This window comes from Neoarius graeffei, chromosome 1 (genome assembly GCF_027579695.1).
Source record: "Neoarius graeffei isolate fNeoGra1 chromosome 1, fNeoGra1.pri, whole genome shotgun sequence".
Classification (NCBI taxonomy): Eukaryota; Metazoa; Chordata; class Actinopteri; order Siluriformes; family Ariidae; genus Neoarius; species Neoarius graeffei.
Genome location: NC_083569.1, coordinates 104,841,107 through 104,863,030, shown reverse-complemented (window position 1 = coordinate 104,863,030; position 21,924 = coordinate 104,841,107). Strand labels below are relative to the sequence as shown.

Below are 21,924 nucleotides of genomic sequence, written 5' to 3'. Positions count from 1 at the left end.
TGCTCACCGTTCTTGTGATCATTTTGACCCCACGGGGTGAGATCTTGCGTGGAGCCCCAGATCGAGGGAGATTATCAGTGGTCTTCCATTTTCTAATAATTGCTCCCACAGTTGATTTCTTCACACCAAGCTGCTTACCTATTGCAGATTCAGTCTTCCCAGCCTGGTGCAGGTCTACAATTTTGTTTCTGGTGTCCTTTGACAGCTCTTTGGTCTTGGCCATAGTGGAGTTTGGAGTGTGACTGTTTGAGGTTGTGGACAGGTGACTTTTATACTGATAACGAGTTCAAACAGGTGCCATTAATACAGGTACCGAGTGGAGGACAGAGAAGCCTCTTAAAGAAGAAGTTACAGGTCTGTGAGAGCCAGAAATCTTGCTTGTTTGTAGGTGACCAAATACTTATTTTACCGAGGAATTTACCAATTAATTCATTAAAAATCCTACAATGTGATTTCCTGGGTTCTTTCCCCCCATTCTGTCTCTCATAGTTGAAGTGTACGTATGATGAAAATTACAGGCCTCTCTCATCTTTTTAAGTGGGAGAACTTGCACAATTGGTGGCTGACTAAATACTTTTTTGCCCCTGTGTGTGTGTGTGTGTGTGTATATATATATATATATATATATATATATATATATATATATATATATATATATATATGGACTGGACAAAAGTCCAGATTTTGTCAAACTGCCAATCTGCTGTATAAAGCAACGCTGAGTCGTTAAACAGTGATTGAAGCAATGCTATTGAGTAAGTTTGCCATATTACCACCACCACCACCCCCTCACCCCCTGCTGCTGAATTAAGTCAATGGTTTCTGTGCGAAAAAAAAGCAACTAACACCTAGATATCATCAGGAAATTTTGAAATTATCACAGTAAATCTAAAGAGGAGGGAAAGTTGCAGCTTATGCATATTATTATATTATTGCTTTCAAAATGTGCTATAAATGTTGCTGCTTGAAACCTGTGCTTTGCTTTCATGTATTTTTATTTTTTTTTAAATATCCTGGAATATTTTCGACCTAGGATGAAATACAATGTCCATAAATTGCATATTTGCATGTTGTATTCGTGTTTTATTGTATCGTGTAAGATTATAGCACTTGTATCTAAATGTAAAATGAATTCCAGGATTTGTTATCCAGAACCAGAGCCATCTTCCTCATTCGCTTACCTTCCCTGATCAGCCACACTGTAGCTACTCAGCACCTTTTTCTCTTTCCCTTTCATCTTCCCGTCCTCAGGACACGTTTCTGCCTCATGTGGAATGCGGGACAATCACACTGATCGGGGCGACCACGGAGAACCCGTCGTTTCAGGTGAACAGTGCTCTGCTGAGCCGTTGCAGGGTCGTGGTGCTCGAGAAGCTGAGCGTGTCAGCGATGAGCTCGATATTGCGCCGGGCCGTGGATTCACTCGGGCTGATTGTGTTACCAGACGGCGTTTCAGGACCTGACTGCTCTGCAGAGTAAGTGTGTTTGTGTGTCTGAGTGCCCCTTGTTATCACTGCACATGTGGAACTCTAGCCGGCCCACCTCATGCTGGGAAAAGCATCTCCCTGATCACTGATTGGCTGAAAGGGTGTTTGAAGTCCTCTCATCATTCCTCATTTGGGTGTTTTATTGGCTGAAGCTGGAAGGTTTCCTCCAAACCCCCCCCTCCCTGTCTTTCCAGTCTGGTAGCCTGAAAGTAAGTGTGTGTGTGTGTGTGTGTGTGTGTGTGTGTTGGATAAGAAGAGACACTTGGCAGGTGAGTAGAGGCAAGTGTCAGGTTTTCGGATGCTGGCAGCTCCATGGAGCCCCTGCAGTAAACATGATGCTGTTTGTAGTTGCCAATCACACAGCCATAATGCATTTCTGGGTCAAATACAAAACAGACTTGCACTTAATATTCACATTTACTCATAAAATAACACTTTTTTTCATCACTGGAATATATTAAAAGAATGAACATTTTGTTTATATTTCATAATTTAGATATTGAATTCTGAACATATTGTTCATATGCGTGTACAAGCAGATCTTTTGGCGATTCAGTTATGTTGCACTGAATATTATGGAACCAATTTTGTGCCAAAATGTTCATACAATACTTTTGAAATATCAAACAAAAACGACAAATCAAAATACAAAAAAAAACAGTCACTTTTTTTAGACTGGCAAACAAATTATTCGTGTAATCGTGCAAAATATCAGTCTATTACTCTTCAGAAACCTTTTATTTTTGTTCCGCGTCTTTCTCAGTTTTGTTTGACGTAATTTATTTTGGTTGCGATTCCAGCTTTCTCGTTTGCGCTCCCTGACTTTTTGCTTGCAGTTTTGGCACAAACTTCACGTGTGGGTGGGCTGTCCAGGAATGCATTCCCATTGGGTAACTTGTGTTTGACTGACAGCTACACTCAGCGATTACCCCGGAGGCTGTTGCGGCCAAATCCGACTCGTATTTTGTACTACTGCAACACATACAACACATTTGTCCCGCGCTTACACTTTGTTGAATTAATTCAATATCATAGTCGCCACTGAAGTCCACTCGATCCTTGTTTACCGTCAATGGATCGGTCACTCGTCAAACAGTCCGCCAGAATCCGAGTCGGAAATGGCCGCAACAGCGTCCGGGGGAATCGCTGAGCGTAGCTGTCAGTCAAACACAAGTTACCCAATGGGAATGCATTCCTGGACAGCCCGCCCACACGTGAAGTTTGTGCCAAAACTGCAAGCAAAAAGTCAGGGAGCGCAAACGAGAAAGCTGGAATCGCAACCAAAATAAATTACGCCAAACAAAACTGAGAAAGACGCGGAACAAAAATAAAAGGTTTCTGAAGAGTAATAGACTGAGATTTTGCACGATTACACGAATAATTTGTTTGCCAGTCTAAAAAAATTGACTTTGATTTGTCGTTTTTGTTTGATATTTCAAAAGTATTGTATGAACATTTTGGCACAAAATTGATTCCATAGAATATGACTTTTTTTTTTTAAATACAGTGAATGTTTGTTAATCCTGTTAAAATGTACTTACATTCCTAATACGTACAGTACTATACAGAAGTCGTGCACATGTAAAGTTTATTTGTAAAGTAGCTTTACAAAAAAATTAAACATGAGCTAATTTTATCCCTGATGAACAAGCCTGCGTCGATGGTGTTGAGGAAAAACTCCCTGAGATATCATGAGGAAGAAACCTTGAGAGGAACCAGACTCAAAAGGAAAACCCATCCTCATCTAGGTGATAACAGGTAATGTGATTAGAAATAACTTACTTCTATAAGTGTGTCCTATAGTGTCACAAAGTCCAACTGTGTAACTGGGAAATTCATTGTAGTTTTAACATGGAGTCTGTTTTGTTGAAGTTATAAACTGTTCGCTGATGGAGACTTGAGTGCAAAACTGTTCCTGACAACTACAGTCCTAAAGTTATCATGGTGATCGTAGTCCTAAAGCATCATCGCAAAACTGTAAGAGTCCGGAGCCAGCTTCTAAGTGCATGGGTGCAAGTTTTCCAGCATGTGCCGGAAGCTCCGTTTTTTTCCGGTTCTGAAAAAGTCATTTTTCCAAATCGTGTAAATCCGTTAAGATTTTCGGGGGGGGCGTAGGGGTGGCCCTCTCACTGTCTCACTCTCATAGGGCCAGTGATTTTCTGCGATCGCGGAAAACGGAAGGAAATTAGGCCATTATTAAAAAATGTTCTGTTTCCGGTCCACCGGCCGGGTGAGTGCCGTTTGTGCGGTTGAAAATTTTTTTTTTAACGCCGGTTTTTCGACATTTTTTTCTGGTTCGTAAATCTAAAATCGAACTTGAGATTTACGCATTCCCAGGGCTTTCCACTAAGGCTCATACTAGCCAGCCATGACAAATAAGTAGCCAGCCGGGGGGAGTAAACACAAACTCCTGTGCACGCAGTTCCCAGGATTAAATGTATTTTCCACAGACCATTTATTTATTCACTTTACTCAAATACAAAGTAAAATGGCAGTAAATCTTTTTTTTTTCCTTGCGTATTGCATCATGAGGCGTTCCTGGCTTGTAAATCTCTTATTTTCGGTGCATGACACATTCACGCAGCTGAGCATGCTATGAATTAACAACGACAACGGTCTGCAGTGGTGGCTACACAATTACACACTCAGCGAACATTTCTCCATTTGTGTATGAAAATACACTCCAACCACTCAGTTTGGTTTAATTTACAACCAGCGGTGTCTTTTGATGCCAGCACGTAATTGAACGAGAGAAGACTGGTTTACCGGAGACAAAATAAGCGTCGTCTCTGCTTCTGTTCCCTCCAACACACTACTGCCTCCGCCGAGTGCGCGCGCACACACACACCGCATGTCGGGGCCGCGGATGAGTTACTCTCCCTTGATCAACGAAGTCGGCGGGGAATTTGTGGTTATTATCGGTACAAACAGCGCGAATCACAACTTAAATGAGTGAAGTTCAGTTTGACATTATTGTCAGTCCGTTAGATAAACATTTAATTTTATTAAAATCTAAAATTAATATTTAGAGCCTGTGGGCTACAAAAATAAGTCATTAAAGTAGCCGGCTGGACTTAATTGTGTAGCCGGCAGCCGGCGCTTGTGGAAAGCCCTGCATTCCGCGCAGAATATAGAACTGAATCAGCTCTGCGCATGCGCTGTGCGGCACAAAAAAATGGCAGCCACCATGAAGGAAGGAGATCCGGAGTTTTCAAACATTTGCTTAAGTGTGAAATCGCAAAATGGTATTCTAGCGAACAACAAAATAGTAAAGATTCAGAAAAACAAATCATTCAGTGATCATTTTAATAGTGTAATTTCATCCGAACTAGGCCTAACGCTCGATTTAGAACTACAAAAAGTCCGTGTGTCGGACATTTTAAGTACCTTTGTAAAAGTTTTGCAAATGTTGCAGTCAGCATTTAAAATTTTCAGTTGATTAAACCGTCATATTTTATTAAATGTGTCTGCTTTGTAATAAAAAAGTACTGAAAGAAAAAGCAAACACAGCATTGCGATTTCTTATCCATCCATATATAAAAAAAAAAAATCCCTCCCTCCCGACTGCAAATTTTTTTGCTCACCCGGTGGACAGGAAACTGATTTTTTTTTTTTTTTTTTTTTTTTTTAAGGATGGCCTTACGGAATTTTTATAGTGAAACTGCCGCTAACACCCAAGCAGACATGCCTTTCCGGTCAAGGCAGCTTTATCGGTGATTGTGATTGGCTTGTGGCACACTTAGCCAGCCAATGAGCTGCTTGTTTACAGATTCGCTCCCCACGTCGCAACCAGAATGGCGACCGCGAAAAAGAAACGAATGCTCTGGTGGCCAAGGACGCCATATGGTTGCCAGTGGCGAGTGTGGACGTTGAGCGCTCCTTTTCCATGTATAAACCTCTTCTAAATGACAGAAGATTCAGTCTCACGGAGACCAACACTAAACAACTTATGATGCTCTGTCATAATGGCAATATCGAGCAGCGTTTCTAGGTACTCAGAGTGTGCAGTGATTGATCTGCAAGGAATATTCAGGACTGTCATTACAATCAAAGTTAAACTATTCTAGTCTGTTTGAGAGTGTGTACTGTGTTCTGTTAGGAAACATTGTTTCATGAGTTTGTGGTGTACTAAAAAAGATGGATTTAGAGTAATATTTTTAAACAGTCAGTTATGAGTATTGTCATTACAGGCTCAGTAAGTATTACTGAGTATTAATTTATCCCTATTAATTTATCAGTACTCTCAATATTATATTGATATATTATATATGCTATTATATTGCATATATTATATATGAGATGGGTTTTTAGTTAACGGTGATCCTAGTTTCTTGATTTATCTGTTATCAGTATGTCAAGTAAAATATTTTGAGTTGTCTCAATCTGTGATCCCGATTTAAATTTTTTTTTATTAATGCAATTTATCAGCTTACTGTCAGTGTAATTGTTTTATTATATTTTTTTCATGAATGACTTCATCATGCAAAGGACCATTTCTGTATAGGGATGCAATACTTTGAAACCCAAGTAAAATTATACCAGCCAGAATTACTAAATTGGAGCCAAACAGAACAAGTTTGAACTGAAATTGTGAAAGGGAATTTTCATTGTCCGAAACGGAAAAAGCCAGATTTTGAAACGGAAAATCGTTGGCTCTATTCTCAGCGTATTATCGGGTTACCGCGGTACAGCCTCTGCACGAGACAAATCTTTTCATCTCGTCTTCGCCACAAACCTCATTCAATTTATACGCCGCTCACAGACGAGCGGTCCTAGCCCGTTGTTTCAGAGTGTTATACATGTGTGATATCATGTTTCACGCACGTAGCACGTTGTTCGACCAAATCAACACCGCTATTCCAGTGTATATATTGTAAAAAAGGTATCACAGCAAAAGCATATTAAAAATGGTTGTTTCAACATTTAAATTAGTAGTTGCTAGATGTTTTTTGAAATATCAAGCCTTGTACTTGAAATATTGTCATTTCAGATGAATTGATGAAATGTATTAAACATTTGATGTGAATATGCAAATCATATAACTATTAATATTATAAATGTTTGCGTGAGAGACAACCATTTTAACTTGTAATTTAATTTTTTTTTTCGAGCCCTAAGGGGGCTCACCTCCCTTTGTAAACCCCCCCCCGCATGACTGTGCCATGCACGTCTGACCTTGTCAGACTTTTCAGGTTTTTGAAAATTTTACACTTGCACCCATGTAAGTGCGACTTTCGGTTGTCCATATGGGGCCGTCCTCTACAGGGGCAGATGAAACTCCAGCCAGAAGTAGGGCATCAGGATGGATCAGGCAGGTCTGAGGACTAGAAGAGCTCAGGATCACTGGTATCTCAGGATCGACATGTAACTCGACAGAGAGACAGACTGGGGGGAGAGAGAAAAAACACAGGTTGTTAGGCGTGCCCGGTGTCACCTAATGGTTAAGAACAGTGTACATTTTGCACTGAGTGCACGCAGGGACTCCGGCAAGATTAACTATGGCAGCATAACTAAAAGGGAGAGCCAGAAGGTAACACAGACATGAGGGCACTCTGGGACATAAAGCATCAGCCACGCCACCATCAACAAACCCGAGTGAACGAGTGAGAGTGAGGGGCGACCGCATCCATACATCCCAGTTTACCAGAACACACTATGCCTGAGGATCCTCCAGATCTACTCCTGTACCTAATAAAACTATTAACAAAAGGCTTGACTAAACAGATATGATTTCAGCCTAGACTTTAAACACTGAGACTGAGTCTCAGTCCCGAACACTACTTGGAAGGCTGTTCCATAACTGTGGGGCTTTGTAAGAAAAGACTCCGCCCCCTGATGTAGTCTTCACTCTGTGAGGTACCAACAAACCAGAAGTTCAGTCAGGTACTGCGGTGCAAGACCATTTGGTGCTATAAAGGTCAATAGTAGTATTTTATAATCGATGCGAAATTTGATTGGGAGCCAATGTAAAGAAATGCTATAAAGAAAATATGCCTTCAAAAACAATGAAATTAAAAGTTTTCTGCATAAAAAGAGGTCTAAAGGGCAGTAAGAAACTAATCAAAGTCAAAATTTGGTGTGAAAACCCTTTGCTTTGCCGTGACTCGTCTCAGAGACACTTTGTTCTGTTTTATAAGGAAGTTTTGCTGAGCATCTTGGAGAAGTGTTTTTTTTTTTTGACCCAATAATGGAAAGTCATAAAATAATCTTTTTTTACGTTCAAGACTTTTGCACAGTGCTATGCTACTGTAATATTTCAGATATATCATGCGGCGATAAATCGCAACTCGTATTTATGACTATTTGGTTTGATGAAATAAAAAGTGAATCACGATTAATATCAGGCTGTGTAATCTTAGTTTTTTCCGAGCTGTAATTGCATTGGTTAGACAGCAGAGGGCACAATGTGCAGTAGCAGGAACACACGTGACTTCGCTGTAGGTGGAAGTACCACAGCTCTAATGCTGCAAAAACACAAACATCTAAAATGTGAAAGCGCTGTTGTGTGATTGACTGTACAAATAGATTTAACAAGAAATCGGAGCGCTCTCTTTTTACAGAGATGAAGCAGGTAAAGAAAAGAGAAGCAAATTGAGGTAGAAATGTTCATAAAAGTTTAAGAAAAGGTCTATTTGTTCTTAACTTGTTTCATTTTTAATAAGAGGAATATTTTAATTAATAGGCTACTACATTTTACCACAACCTTTACAAATGTGGGGGAATAATTATTGTTGGTTATTGAGAAAATGATACAAAAGGGTTTTTGTTTTTTTAATTAAAGAAAAGGAATATTGAAGTTGATAAAGAATAGGAAAATAAATGTTGATTTTTTTTGTAATAAAATGTCCTTTTTTAATATTGTAGGAAAATCAAATTGTAAACCCAATATCATGAATCTAATCAAATCAAATAATGAATTGTGTGAATCATTACATGCCTAGTAATATTTAAAACAAACAAAAAGATACAGAAAACAGTTAAATTACAAATGCTAAAAGCTAAATGTTTGCTTATTGGAACATATCATATTAATGTCTTGCTTTCAGGCGGCACAGTGGTGTAATGGTTAGCACTGTTGCCTCACAGCAAGAAGGCTCTGGGTTCGAGCCCAGCGGCCGATGGGGGCCTTTTTGTGTGGAGTTTGCATGTTTCCTCTGGGTGCTCTGGTTTCCCCCCACAGTCCAAAGACATGCAGGTTAGGTTAACGTGGGGCGGCTTTGGGCTGAAGTGCCTTCGAGCAAGGGCACCGAACCCTCAACTGCTCCCAGGGTGGTGTAGCATAGCTGCCCACTGCTCTCGGTATGTGTGTGCTCATTGCTCCCTTGTGTGTGCATGCATGTGTTCACTGCTTCAGATGGGTTAAATGCAGAGGATAAATTTCACTGTGCTTGAGTGTGCATGTGACAAAGGCAGCGGCTTCTTCTTTCACAGCCGATGGACTCTAAATGAGTGTTTTTATTAAAGACCTCGATATAAAAGACCTGCCCTAGTAGTAACTTAAATATGTCCTTCATTAGAATGATAAAGATTTTGGTCTTTACGCACACATTAACTCTAGATGATGTCAATACAACAGTCCATTTCTAATATCTCACAGTTTACTTATAATTAGTCCATGGTTAAATTTTCAAAATTTGAAATATCCTACAACCCCACTAGAACTGACTCCTTGGGCAACATCCAAATAGTTTGTTAGACCCAAAAGTTCATAAAACTGAAATGGACCCACTTGTCACACCAAACACTCACTCTTATCTAAAACAAAATCAACTGTGTTTAATTTATATTTGCGCTTAATTCACTTACATATTTATGTAGTAAAGGAAACAAGTCACACTCGCCATCGTTTGCTTGGCACATCTTTCTTTTCAGTGCATCATGTTGATTGCAGTTAAGGATGAAGTCTTGAAGCTCTTTTTCTTTTGCTTTAAAAGTTTAAATTGAATTTTCTGAGAATTAGACGAATTTGTTGCTTTCTCATTACGCTTTAGACAGTCCAGGATATGAAGTTCGTCTTCGACAGTGTCACATCCACACGTGTGCAGCGGCACGCCTCGAACTGCTACTTATGTACATGCGCAGAGCGCCATTAGGACTAATTACCATGCACCTGTTCCGGATTAGAGCACAATCACAGCATGCATTTATAAGGACAGTCACTACACACAGACTTTGAGAAGTATACGCACTGTACTTTGTGTCTCACATTGCCAAGCCTTTTGTAGCACTGTGTTGATATTCTTGTTTCCGACTCTATTTTGGATTTTGCCCTTTGTTTCCACCTTTGATATCCTGTCTGTGCTTTGCTTGACCATTGCCTGTTTCTCGACTCTGATTTTTGATCACTGATTTGGATCTGTTTGCCAGCATGTTTTTAAATAAAACTCTTCCAGTAATTATATCCGTCTATCGCCTGCATGTGGCAGACACGGTATCTTATGTTTACGAGTAGCCATGACAGCAATGCTTACGGAGTAAAGACTTGAGTAAAATTGCTTTTAGCTTGTAAAATAGTCCTTATGGACCCTTTTCATGTGACGTCACGACAAACGCGGCCGCCATTTTGGACATGTACTACCAGTAGTTTACCACAGCCAGCATTGAGGAACGGCAGCAAAGAAAGTGTTTATTTTCAGCAAGACTTCCATCATGCTACTATGTTGTTGTGCACCTGGATGTAGTAACCATCAACAAACAAGGCAAGGGTTATCATTTTATCGGATCCCGGTAGATGCTGACCGACGGAGAAGATGGATAGCGGCATACCAGCGCTTGTGTAGTGACCACTTTGTTGGAGGTAAGACGAATAAAATTAGCCAGAAAAGGCATTACATTGCTGTTAACATTCCATTCTAGTTTACTGTAATTATGATCTGGCAGCTATTTACACCGGATCCAGTGTAAATAGCCGCCGGAGCCAACGTCCGAGGTTCCGGAGCGCGCGCGCTCGCGGCCCGGCCGGAGCCGGCGGCCGCGGAGCCGGCGCGCGCTCGCTCGTGGCCCGGCCGGAGCCGGCGGCCGCGGAGCCGGCGCGCGCTCGCTCGCGGCCCGGCCGGACGTTGGCTCCGGCAGCTATTTACACTGGATCCGGTGTAAATAGCTGCCAGATCATAATTACAGTAAACTAGTAAATACAGTTTTCTGCATCTCGCTCCTTTTTCTTTTATGTTTGTCGCCTTCCTCGCATTCAAACCAATTTGAGCCGAAGTCCACTACATGTCCAAAATGGCGGTCGTGTTTACGAAGGTCACGTGACTGAAAAGGGTCCATAGAAGGCCCAAAGTGCAGACTTTAGTCTGCAATGAAATCCCCCCCAAATGTGTGAATAAGTCTAGCATACCACTAACTGCCTCCCATTGTTGTGTAAATAAGCCTAATTATTGAGCTGTGTCCCTGCCAGCACCCCACCCCCACACACAGGATATTCTGCAGGCCAGCAACTCTGATGTGCCCTTCTGTAAGAGTCACTGGCCATAAAAGGCGCATACCAAAGGCACATAACCAAAATATTTGCCATTTTTCCACTATAACATTTGTAACAAAAACTGTGCTGGCATTTGACAAGGTCATAAGACAAATTGTGTTACCTGAGAAATAGCCTCTGATGTGCCCTTTTGTAAGACTCAATGGGCATCATACAATTTAGATTCAATGAAGGAAGGGAGGGGAAGGGAGTGTCGTAAAAGGTGTGAATGTTGTGGGCAAGAAACAACCATAAATAGGGAATGCCTGGCACGCAGACCCAGACTTCACAATGTCACAACCAAGGCAACCAAGAAGGATCAGTGCTCAGGAGGCTTTAGCAATTCGACAGAGCATGTCAGACTGTGAATCTGATGGTGGAGATGTGGACCTCGCATTTCAGAATGAAAATGTTGTCACCGATTCGTCAAGTGATGAGGATGCGACTGCTCTTGCACCAGTAAATCCTCCCCTCCAAAGACGCACCAGGAGACGGGTGGTCAAGTATGTGATTGAGCAGGACAGTTCAGACACAGAGACCACGTCAGATGAGGAGGAAGACACAACGCATGTCAATCCTCCTTGTAATAAAAAACAAAAAGTTGCAGATGTGGGCATAACACCTGGATCCACAGAGAAGGCGAAAGATGGCACTGTGTGGTTCCACCACAAAGTTGGAGACTTTTCTGCTCATGAAACTCCACAGACAGCATTCAATGGATCTGGAGGGCCAACAGAGTTTGCAACATGCAAAATCACGAGTTGCCTTCAAAGCTTCCTGTGTTTGTTGGATATCAGCATGTTGTTGACCATCAGAGACTGCACAGTCCAGGAGGGCCATAGAACAAATCCCAGCTGGCAGATGAGTGTCTTCGAGCTGATGGCGTTCCTCACAATCCTTTTTCGAAGGGCTGCCAAGGGCTACATTGGTGCCATGCGACTCATGTGGGCCAATAGATTCGGCAACCCAGATATCAAAGCCATAATGCCCCTAACCGCTTTCTTGAAATAAAGCGGTACCTTCGCTTCGACAACAAGGACACCCGCAAGGAGCGCATACAAATGGACAAATTTGCAGCAATTTCAGACATCTGGCAGCGGTTTGTTCAGAATTGTGTCTCATCCTACAGTCCAGGGCAACATGTTACCGTGGATGAGCAGTTATTTCCTTCAAAGGTTCATTGTCCTTTTCTGCAGTACATTGCATCCAAGCCTGACAAGTTTGGAATCAAGTTTTGGATTGCAGCAGATCTGGACACAAAATGTATGTGTAATGCCATCCCTTACTTGGGGGAAAAGATCCCACTCGTCCGATGGGAGAGAGGCTGTCAGAGAATGTTGTTTTGAAATTGATGGAATCATTTATGAACCAGGGAAGGACTGTAACTATGGACAATTTCTTCATGTCTGTGAAGATTCTCAGTCATCCAGGTCGTAGTAACTGTGGGTGGTAAAAGAGAGCAACTGGACTTGCTTGAAGATTCTTGAAGACGTTTCACCTCTCATCCGAAAGGCTTCTTCAGTTCTGTCTGACTAGTAGGGAGTATCAGGTATTTATCCTCTCATGGATGAAAATCTCATCTAAGGTGTCGTTGAGTCATCCTGTTGGTGTGGGTCACTGGGGGCTGGATGTGAACGGCCTCGAGAGTCGTTAGGGTGATCAATGGATTGCCCGTTAAGGTGATCAATGGAATGCTGATTCTCTCTGTCCTCTTGTGAGTCACTGAAAACAGCTGGGTTTTGGTGTGCATTCAGTTGTCTGGGAAGTGTGCCAAGGACTGCATTGTAGGTGGCTGATAAATGATGTCTTAGACCCCCACCTCTGTTCAGTGATGGCCATTCCAGGTTGACAAAAATGGCTTCTTTAACTCCTCGCTCATACCAACGATCCTCTCTGGCTAAAATGCGTACGTTGCAATACTGAAATGAGTGTCCTTTGTTGTTAAGATGAAGATAGACAGCAGAGTCCTGGCCTGAGGAACTGGCTCTCCTGTGTTGAGCCATACGCCTGTGAAGCTGTTGTTTAGTTTCCACAATATACGAGTCTGTGCATTCCTCACTGCACTGAATTGCATACACTACGTTGTCCTGTTTGTGTCTGGCTATTCTGTCCTTAGGGTGGACCAGTTTCTGCTTCAGGTTGTTACTGGGTCTGAAATGTACCGGAATGTTGTGTTTGTATAAGATCCTCCTGAGTTTCTCAGATAGACCAGAAATGTAGGGAATGACAATGTTCTTGCGTTTGTTCCTGTTATCCTCCTTGTCCGTTATGTTCCTTTTTCTGCTCTTGAAGAAAGACCAGTTGGGATACCCGCAGTTCTGAAGTGCTTTCTTGATGTTATTCTGCTCCTTCTCTTTTCCCTCTACCGTTGCAGGGATGTTCTGAGCCCTATGTTGCAAGGTCCTAATGACCCCCAATTTGTGTTCCAGTGGGTGGTGAAAATCGAAGAGTAGGTACTGGTCTGTGTGTGGGGGTTTCCGGTAGACCTCGATGCTAAGGCTTCTGTCTTGTCTAATGTGTACATCACAATCCAAGAATAGATTATTCCCACTGACGTCCTCCCGAGTGAAATTGATGTTGATATCCACTGCATTGGGAATACGCTACATCACGTCAAAAACTCCCAAGATTTTGCTACATATACTAGCATAGAGAGAAATTGTTTAAAGACATCCTTTTTTGGATTATAAAATACAGAAGGAGCCATTGTACTAACCCAATCAGAGGCTTTCTTACTCACACACCCTTGAGGCCAATGTCCCACCTCCTTCCATGGGACTGCCTTTGGTTTGGCTAAAGAAACGTGGGGTGTGGATGATGGGACATCAAGCAGCCCCTTTTGGTAGCACCTTGGGAATTTGGTTATGCCCTCCAATTGAATCCAGGCACAAATGTCTGTGCAGCGCTGTAATTCAACAGAACACGCACAATATTCTTTTGACCAGTATAAATCTCTAAGGCGAATATGTTCTCACTCGCAGGTGCCTTTAAACCATACTCTCTCATATGCAACATCCTTTCCATCATGCACATGGACCGTGCAGTGAAGGTCCATATGCTCCATATAATCAACATCATGTGTTACAACTCTGTCATGTGCTTGCTGTATGAGGTATTGAGTTACATTAGTTAAAGTGTCTGGACAGAGCTTCCACTCATATACATAAACAGGGAGCTTTCGTTCATGTAAAATACATGTCAGAGTGGTGTTTGTCACTGTAATGCCCTCTGGGGATGATGTAAGAACCAAGCCAAACTTGCACATTAAATCTCACCCTAGTAAATTAACTGGGCAGGAAGAGGAGATCAGGAATGAGTGCTCCACCTCCTGGCCATCTTCATCCTGACATGACACAAGTTTTGAGAACCTTTCTACTACTGAATGGCCTGTAGCCCCAATTGTGCAAATTGATCGAGAACTTAGTTCAAATGGTAAATGCAATTCTCCCTGTTTAATTACTGAATGGGTAGCTCCTGAATCTACCAGGAAATAAAACTTATTTCCCCGTATTGTCAGTGGCATGCACAGAAGCTGAGTAAATGGGAAGGTGGCATATTTAAGGAAAGAGAAATTTTCATCACCTTGTTGCATTTGGAGGTCATGTAGCTGTCTGATGTTGTCTGTGTGATTAGGCTGGGTGTATGTTCCTGTATAATGTGAACTACCTGATTGGCTTCGTGTTGTGTGTTACCTCCTCTGTTCTCAGCCGCCTCGCCCTCCCTCTCCCTCGCCCATCAGTCTGCTTTGGGTTGCTTTGCCATACATTCTCTCTCACAAAGTGTCCTATCTTCCCGCAGTTGTCGGGGTTTCACCTGTGGACAGCTGGTCAGGGCATTCCAGTCCCGAATTGGCATCGTGTACTGTTATGAGGTGAGCTAAATACTGACTCAGTCTCCTCTTTATCTTGCCTACACATTGCAATCTTTGTCATATCCATTTGCACTGGGAAGGCCTGTTCCAGGCGTGTCTTGAGCACGTTAATGGTTCCCACATATGCTGCATTATTTGCCTGAGTCCACTCAGGCTCCACAAGTCTGAGGTCTTCAGTTGGGTACTCTTGAGAGACCTTGCTCCAATCTACACCCATCTTGGCCATAAGTAAGCATCTCAGTTCATGTATGGTAGGTCTGAATTCTCTGCAAAAGATCAACAGCTCTTCCCCAAACTTCCTTCCTCCCACATCATGCACATTAGGGAGGTGTCATGCTTTCCTTGATATCTGCCAGAGTCCATGGGCAGTGAACCAGCATAGGCCCATCTGTCCCTCCACTATCAGCATGTTCAATGCCTTGTCGCCATCATCCTCTGGATGTGAGCCTGCTGCGTGCTCTTTAGCCTTTCTCTGTTTCCTTGTCATCAGTGGCGATGGCTTGCTCTGATGAGGTGTTGTGGGGCGGGCCTCGTATCTGGGTGGTGGACCTGTGACCTCTGCCAGGTCTGGATAGAGTGGGCACTGTGCCGGAGCCTGCGGGGGAGGTGCGCTGGGCATAGGCGACATGAGGACTGGGGCTCCTCCCTCTGCTACTGATGGTGTTGTAACAGGAAGTGTTGGGTCATTCTCATCTGGCTGTGTTGGTCGTCGTCTCGGTGGGGCAGAGTTGAGGTCAGGATCAGCCTGCAACTTAGAACACTGAGAAACAGATGAGGGCCCTGCCTGTCATTTTTCTGTCTTATGTGCCTCACTCTGCCACTCTCCAAACGCTTTCCAGTTTTTTTTTTAAGCCTTCCAACTGCCTCATACTAAAATTTCCCTTTTCGGGAAACCCACATTCTTATACCCAGATATTAAACTGTGCTAGAGAGTCTTCCCCATAATTAACTCTCATGAATGTTATGTTTGGACTATCATATGAACAACCAGAGTGCCTTATTATGTGCCGTGTTGTGTCTTCTGTGCCTTTTGTTATGGCACAACTCCATTTTACTTCAAATTACTTCACTCCTTGTTACAGAGGGAAAATCTTATGACAACTGTATGCGTAGAATAATGAAATAAAACTTGCATTCACAGTATATAAAACTTGCACCACCCACACTGCGTACACACACACCGGAAATCTCTCACTCTCGCAGCGCAACTCACACACGCATACACAGACACACAGGAGATCTCACTCTTGCAGCACAACTCTCTCTCACACACACACACAGACACAGAGCGCCTTGCAACTGTGTGTGAGAAGAAAATGGAGAGAGAGATCAGAGTAGACAAAGGAGAGCACACTGGTGTATATAGGACGAGTCTGATATTATTATCTATGTAGGAACAATTTAACATGTCATGGGCGATGTTCAATGACTGAGAGTCAATGGCGGATCCAAATTTTGCTGGCAACTACCTGTCACAAGTTACGCCATTCAGCCAAACTACCGTACCTCTTTACCAACTTGCTTTCATTAGTTTAACCGGCTTGCTGTAGTTCCATAAGATATATACCCGTCAGTATAAATCCTTAGTTTTTCTCAAGAACTAAGGGAAACTTTAATCCTCGGCCCTCGTGGAGGTCGAAGTTCCCTGAACTTCTATCTTAGAAACCTAGTTTCTAGATCATTAACTCCTCACTGATGCATCTTTGCCATAACACAGACATTAAACTTCACTGATCAGTAATTTCAGTACTCCTTTAATCTTGTAACCTTTAAATAAGGTCAAACAAAATTAGTGGCTCCTACCTATTTAATGGTGGACTGCAGCATTTCCTGTCTCTGGGCAGCAAAGGGCGCACCGCCTCCTCTCTGAAGAATACGAGGTTTTGAGGATGAATGTTTGTTTCTCCACGAGCGTCCTCCAGTCCACTTGACGCCCAGAACACTGCAGAAATCATGCAGCCCACCCAGGGACGCCAAGATTTGTTGTGGAAAAATGACAAACACCAACACCAGTCTCGTCCTTTCGCAAGTGAAACAAGGTTTATTGCAGAAACAGACACATAGTGATGAGGGTTCGGCACAGCACTTATACCATCCCTTTGTTCTCAAATCTATCTATATATATGCTAGATAAAAATGAGACATTACATCTATTGCATTACATGCCCTGACCACGCTCTGGGAGCGTGATCAGCTCTAAAGCTGATTGGATCTTCTCTAATCGCTGGCTGGTACACACGTCTGCTACACACGTCTACTACGTACGCAATGAGCATGATCAGATGAACATGTTTCGGTGCAGAATGTTCTAAGTCGTTAGTCCTTGAAGAGGCAACACTCAGTGAAAAGGAAAATTACAAAACAGTATGACACTAAAATTTACTCTACAAGTCCTACCTTTATGGCGTTACAGATCAGATTGGTTCAGATTTTCACTGTTTTAGGAGGTTTTTGTTTGATCCAGTGGGATTTTTGCTCAAAGTCAGCAGTATGTCCAGAAGAAATGTGTTTTATTCCCAGCACAGCATTAATGGGTACGCTGTAATCTTTATCAAAAACACGTAGCAGCTTGTAGCTATTCATTATACTATCTTAGTCTAGGTTACTCTTCCCATATGCAGCTATGTTAATCTCCTGCTGAGATTATTGGCTACAGAAGACAGATTGGCTTAAAAACAAAAAGGTAACAGAGCGGACTTAAGTCAGACTTCTCTATTTGATCTCCAAGCATCTGAATTTCTAAGCCATGGCTGATTTATGATGTCCTGTCAGGTTTAAGAAAGCTCCGTGTTCAGATGACATCAGGAATGTACCAAGATCGCTGGCCTCGTTTTCGTACATGTCATTCAGTTTTGAATTTTGCAAGACCTCAGGTGGTGTCCCCAGCGCTCGAAACTAACGGTGTCCCGATGTCCCGGGGACCATAAAAAATGTCATCGGGACACAAAATTATCATATCTGGGACAATCCCGGGACAATGGAAAAAAATAGATCTAGAAAAAAAGTTCTCCATTAATATTATTTACAAAGCCGTAACACATACGTAGACATTCACCTAATTTGTCAATTTTAATTTTAAAACGTTAACAGCGAAAAATACATAGTAGCTACACTTTCAATGCACCTGCATCCGTAGGCTACAGAGCAGCGCATTCTGTTCTAGAATCTTCGGCCGGAGTCCGCATTATATGGACTTGGAATGGAATTGCTACCGCACACGCTGCGCCGACTCTTGCCAGAACAAAAATGCTTCAGTGGTTGAAGCGGACCGACCGCGGGGAAGAAACTGAAAGCCCAGACATAACGTCTCCGGGACCTTCAGGATCCAAAGTGTCATCGCCTGGTCTGCAGGCAACGCTAGCAACTGAATGAACTGAATGAACGCTGTTAGACACGTTATAAAATACAACAGGAATGATGTGGATGATATTGACGGAAGATACCGTTCAACAGAATAAGTGAGTTTTCTTGGTGTCTTTCTAGTTCAGAAAGTTTAGTCAGTCAGCAGCACAACTAGGCTAGGACCTGGCACTATGTTGATGTTGCTAACATTTGCACCCACGTTTCGGCAGCGAAAGTTCATAAAATGGATAACGGAAAGTTCATAAAAATGGATAACGGAAAGTTCATAAAAATGGATAACGGTAATGGTGAAAATGATAAGTTGGCCTTATAAGTGCCAACAGATATTCAAGGTATAAGTAGATGAAATGAACATAAAAGGGGTCTTATTTTCAACTAAAGTGTACTGCAGATGTAGGGAGTTGAAACATTTTCTGAATGAGCTAGTTGGCCCCTTTAAATAAACGGGTATCTATTCATACAGTGAGATCGCCAAAGTTTAATAAACGGAAAATGCAATAACTGTAATTCTGAAGTAGATGATGTATAGGACATGTGTCGCTTGTGTCTTGTGACTTATTGTAAAAATGATATAAAGGGTTCAAAATCGCATAGTTACAAATATAATAGTAACTTCATATGATAATATTAACCACTGGTTATTTCAAAGAGGAAAAAAATGGGGACACTATTGCTTCCATTCGGGACAATACAACACAGAATTTGGGACCACTGGTGGACACAAAGAAAAAAAGTTAATTTCGAGCCCTGGGTGTCCCCTCCTCAAGAAGACTGAGTGCTTCCAACTCCACACTGTAGAAGGATAAACAGTATGGATACAAAATATTGCAACTTGGACAATTGCGAGGTTTGTATCCTGAAAACAGTGTAGCAAATAGATCACACTCAGCCCTGCTTTCTGGATGGAAGTGTGTTTTTTCTTCCCCACCCCCTGATCACTGAAATCAACATTAAGTAATTAGGTGGGGTTTACATTAGACCGTATCAGCGGATCATCAGATTAACGTTTTTAAAACGATTAGTGTGCACACAGCAACACCAATACACGATTCGCGTGCACACAGCAACACCAATACATGGATACGCTCGGCTCCGCAGGCATCCTGCGCTCCAAATCACTCCGCCCTGAACAGCGAGTGCCCTCTGGAGGGTGTGCACTCTGGCCCTGCGCAGCTCACAGAGCGCGCGAGTGAAGTGCACAAGCAGTGATTCGGGACTGAGCCGCTGTGTGTGTGATCCCAGCGCATATCACTTACCACTTGCAAGTGGAAGGATGGCAAGCCTAAAGACAATCATAACTACACAATGGGCAGTATTTGCAGTATTTTCATACTTTTATACTCTTTAATGAAAGGTGATACAAGGCGGAAGTCCGCGCCGTTTTTCAGCAGTCGCGTCACATGACCAACGCCAATGAATCAGGAAGGTGGATGTCACAGTGACGTTGTCCAATGACGACGCCAGCTAGAGCTCAGCACAGCGTATCCGCGTATTCTCAATGTTTACACAGCACCGGACCAGACACGATCTAGATTGAATACGTGGACGCTGGCGGATTCCTGTTTCCCGGCGTTTCCAGGCGTTTTAATGTAAACGGACAGTGCATCCGCGAAGAAAACGAGACAGATACGGTCTAATGTAAACTTGGCCTTACAGGCATCACAGAGCTAAATCTCACTGAGGATTTAGCTTTCCTTCCCAAGCGTGTTCAGCTTTCCAGTGAATTTGAAAAGACACACTGGCATCAGATGAAGCAACATGAAAATGTTTGCCTTCTTTTCTCATGATGGCAGGATGCCTGCGGAGCCGAGCGTATCCGTGTATTGGTGTTGCTGTGTGCACACTAATCGTTTTAAAAACATTAATCTGATGATCCGCTGATACAGTCTAATGTAAACCCCACCTTAGAGGCACCAATCCACCAAATCCAGGTCATACCAAAGACCATCATAAAAATGGTACTTACTACCATCTGGCAAGGCTCGCTGCAATACAGATGTGAACGGGGGTCAAACTATCATGGTTACCAGAGGACTAGCCCCCACTGTAACCCTAGCTATGTAATAGGCGAGAGGACAAGGGCTATAGAAACAGAGATCAGTGCCACACCCATGCACCTCAAAGAGCTGGATAGTACTGGGACAGGAGACTGCCTGGGAAGACCAGATCCTGGTGCAGGAGGGATTTTGACTTGAATCCACCAAATTGCATGTTTTTGGAGGTTGGAGGAAACCAGCAAACCTCAAGGAAAGCCATGCCAACTCTGGGAGTACATTGAAAGAATAATCCCAGTAATTCCCACAGTATTCCAGTATTGCACTGATTGTTTCAGAGTTACTCAGAGGCTAGACTCATCTTAAAACTTATACTATGTTTTATATTGTGTTTAACTGAACATGTGCAAACCTTTGTTTGCACACACTCTCCTTTTTGGATTGCTGCAGTAATCTGTGAATTTCCCGCTGGGATTAATAAAGACTTCCATCCATCCGTCTTTCCATCCATCCATTTTTTTCCTTCTGTCCTTCCTTCCGTCTTTCCATCCATCTTTTTCCTTCCATCCACCCATCCATCTTTCCTTTCATCCTTCCTTCCATCCATCCATCTTTCCTTTCATCCTTCCATCCTTCCTTCCATCCATCCAGACATTGTCCCACCTCTTGTTGCTGTCAATCTCAAGCTTATGTTAAAAGTTGACTTGACTACTTATCCCCAGTTTGTCAGCAGTTCAAACACAGGGTTCGGGATAGCAAAACCAATTTGTGCTTTGATTCACAAAAATGAGTCAACTACTGTGGATACATGGGGGAAAAAACCTAAATAAACATGAACGAATGAATCAACTTTGCTCTTAATCACATTGTCCATCATAGAAATTTAAATACAAAACCATGCTTTTTATTGTCTAATGGTGTATCCATTAGTCTACTACTGGTTCTGACCACTTCCTGAATCTGCTAATATTTTGATATTGATGGTCCAGGAGTCACCCAAGACCCAGCCAAGTTTGGTGTCCCAGTCACTGGCGACTCACTCAACAATAACATTATCCTGCCGACCCATGCCAGAAAATCCAGCACAAACCCCCGTCTCAGTTTCTGGAGAAAATTCCACTGAGTAATCCGAGTTCCTTTTGGACGCATGTGCATCGTCTGGTTGCCAGGGACACCCACAGTGGCTCAGAAGCCATAATGCGTAATCAATCACTGTCAAGACTAAATCAGGCTGTAGGTACAGTGTCCTGTCCGTAAATGTGCTTTGAGTGATCTGTAGGTCGATGGAAAGTATGATCAGTGAGGAGGAAATGGGACGGTCCTTTCAGAGTAGTTCATCACATTAATGCTTGGTTCTACTCAGTTTAGCTTCATAGTAGACATTCCTACTACACATCCATTATGGAGGCAGTTTTATATCCGTTGACTCGGGTCCCAAGCACCTTTTTTCCTTTTTATACCTCTTTCTCCACACTCACGGTCACGGCTTTCATTAGTCCATTTTACGTGACCGCTAGATGCCTTTGTGAATGTCCTAGTTAAAGCTTTCCACCAGCGAACCTCATCCGTTTTAAAAGAACGACATTTATAGTCTAGCACTATTCTTAGCTCGACTCTAATCCTGGTCTATAAATCAAAGTAGTTTTATACGGTCGCATCGACTTCTTCCTGCTGCTGCGTTGCACATATCTGCTTTCTACTAAAACTGTCAGTCAAAAGTTCAAGAATTGAAGTTAAATAACAGCA

At 42.6% G+C, this 21,924-nt stretch overlaps 1 protein-coding gene across 1 annotated transcript in view; it reads left to right on the top strand.

Moving 5' to 3' along the window:
* Positions 1 to 21,924, top strand: part of wrnip1 (WRN helicase interacting protein 1) — a 57,427-nt gene that overhangs the window by 24,033 nt on the left and 11,470 nt on the right. The window contains exon 3 of the mRNA XM_060913932.1: positions 1,252 to 1,475. Within this exon, the coding sequence (XP_060769915.1) occupies positions 1,252 to 1,475 (224 nt within the window). The remainder of the gene's footprint in view (positions 1 to 1,251; positions 1,476 to 21,924) is intronic.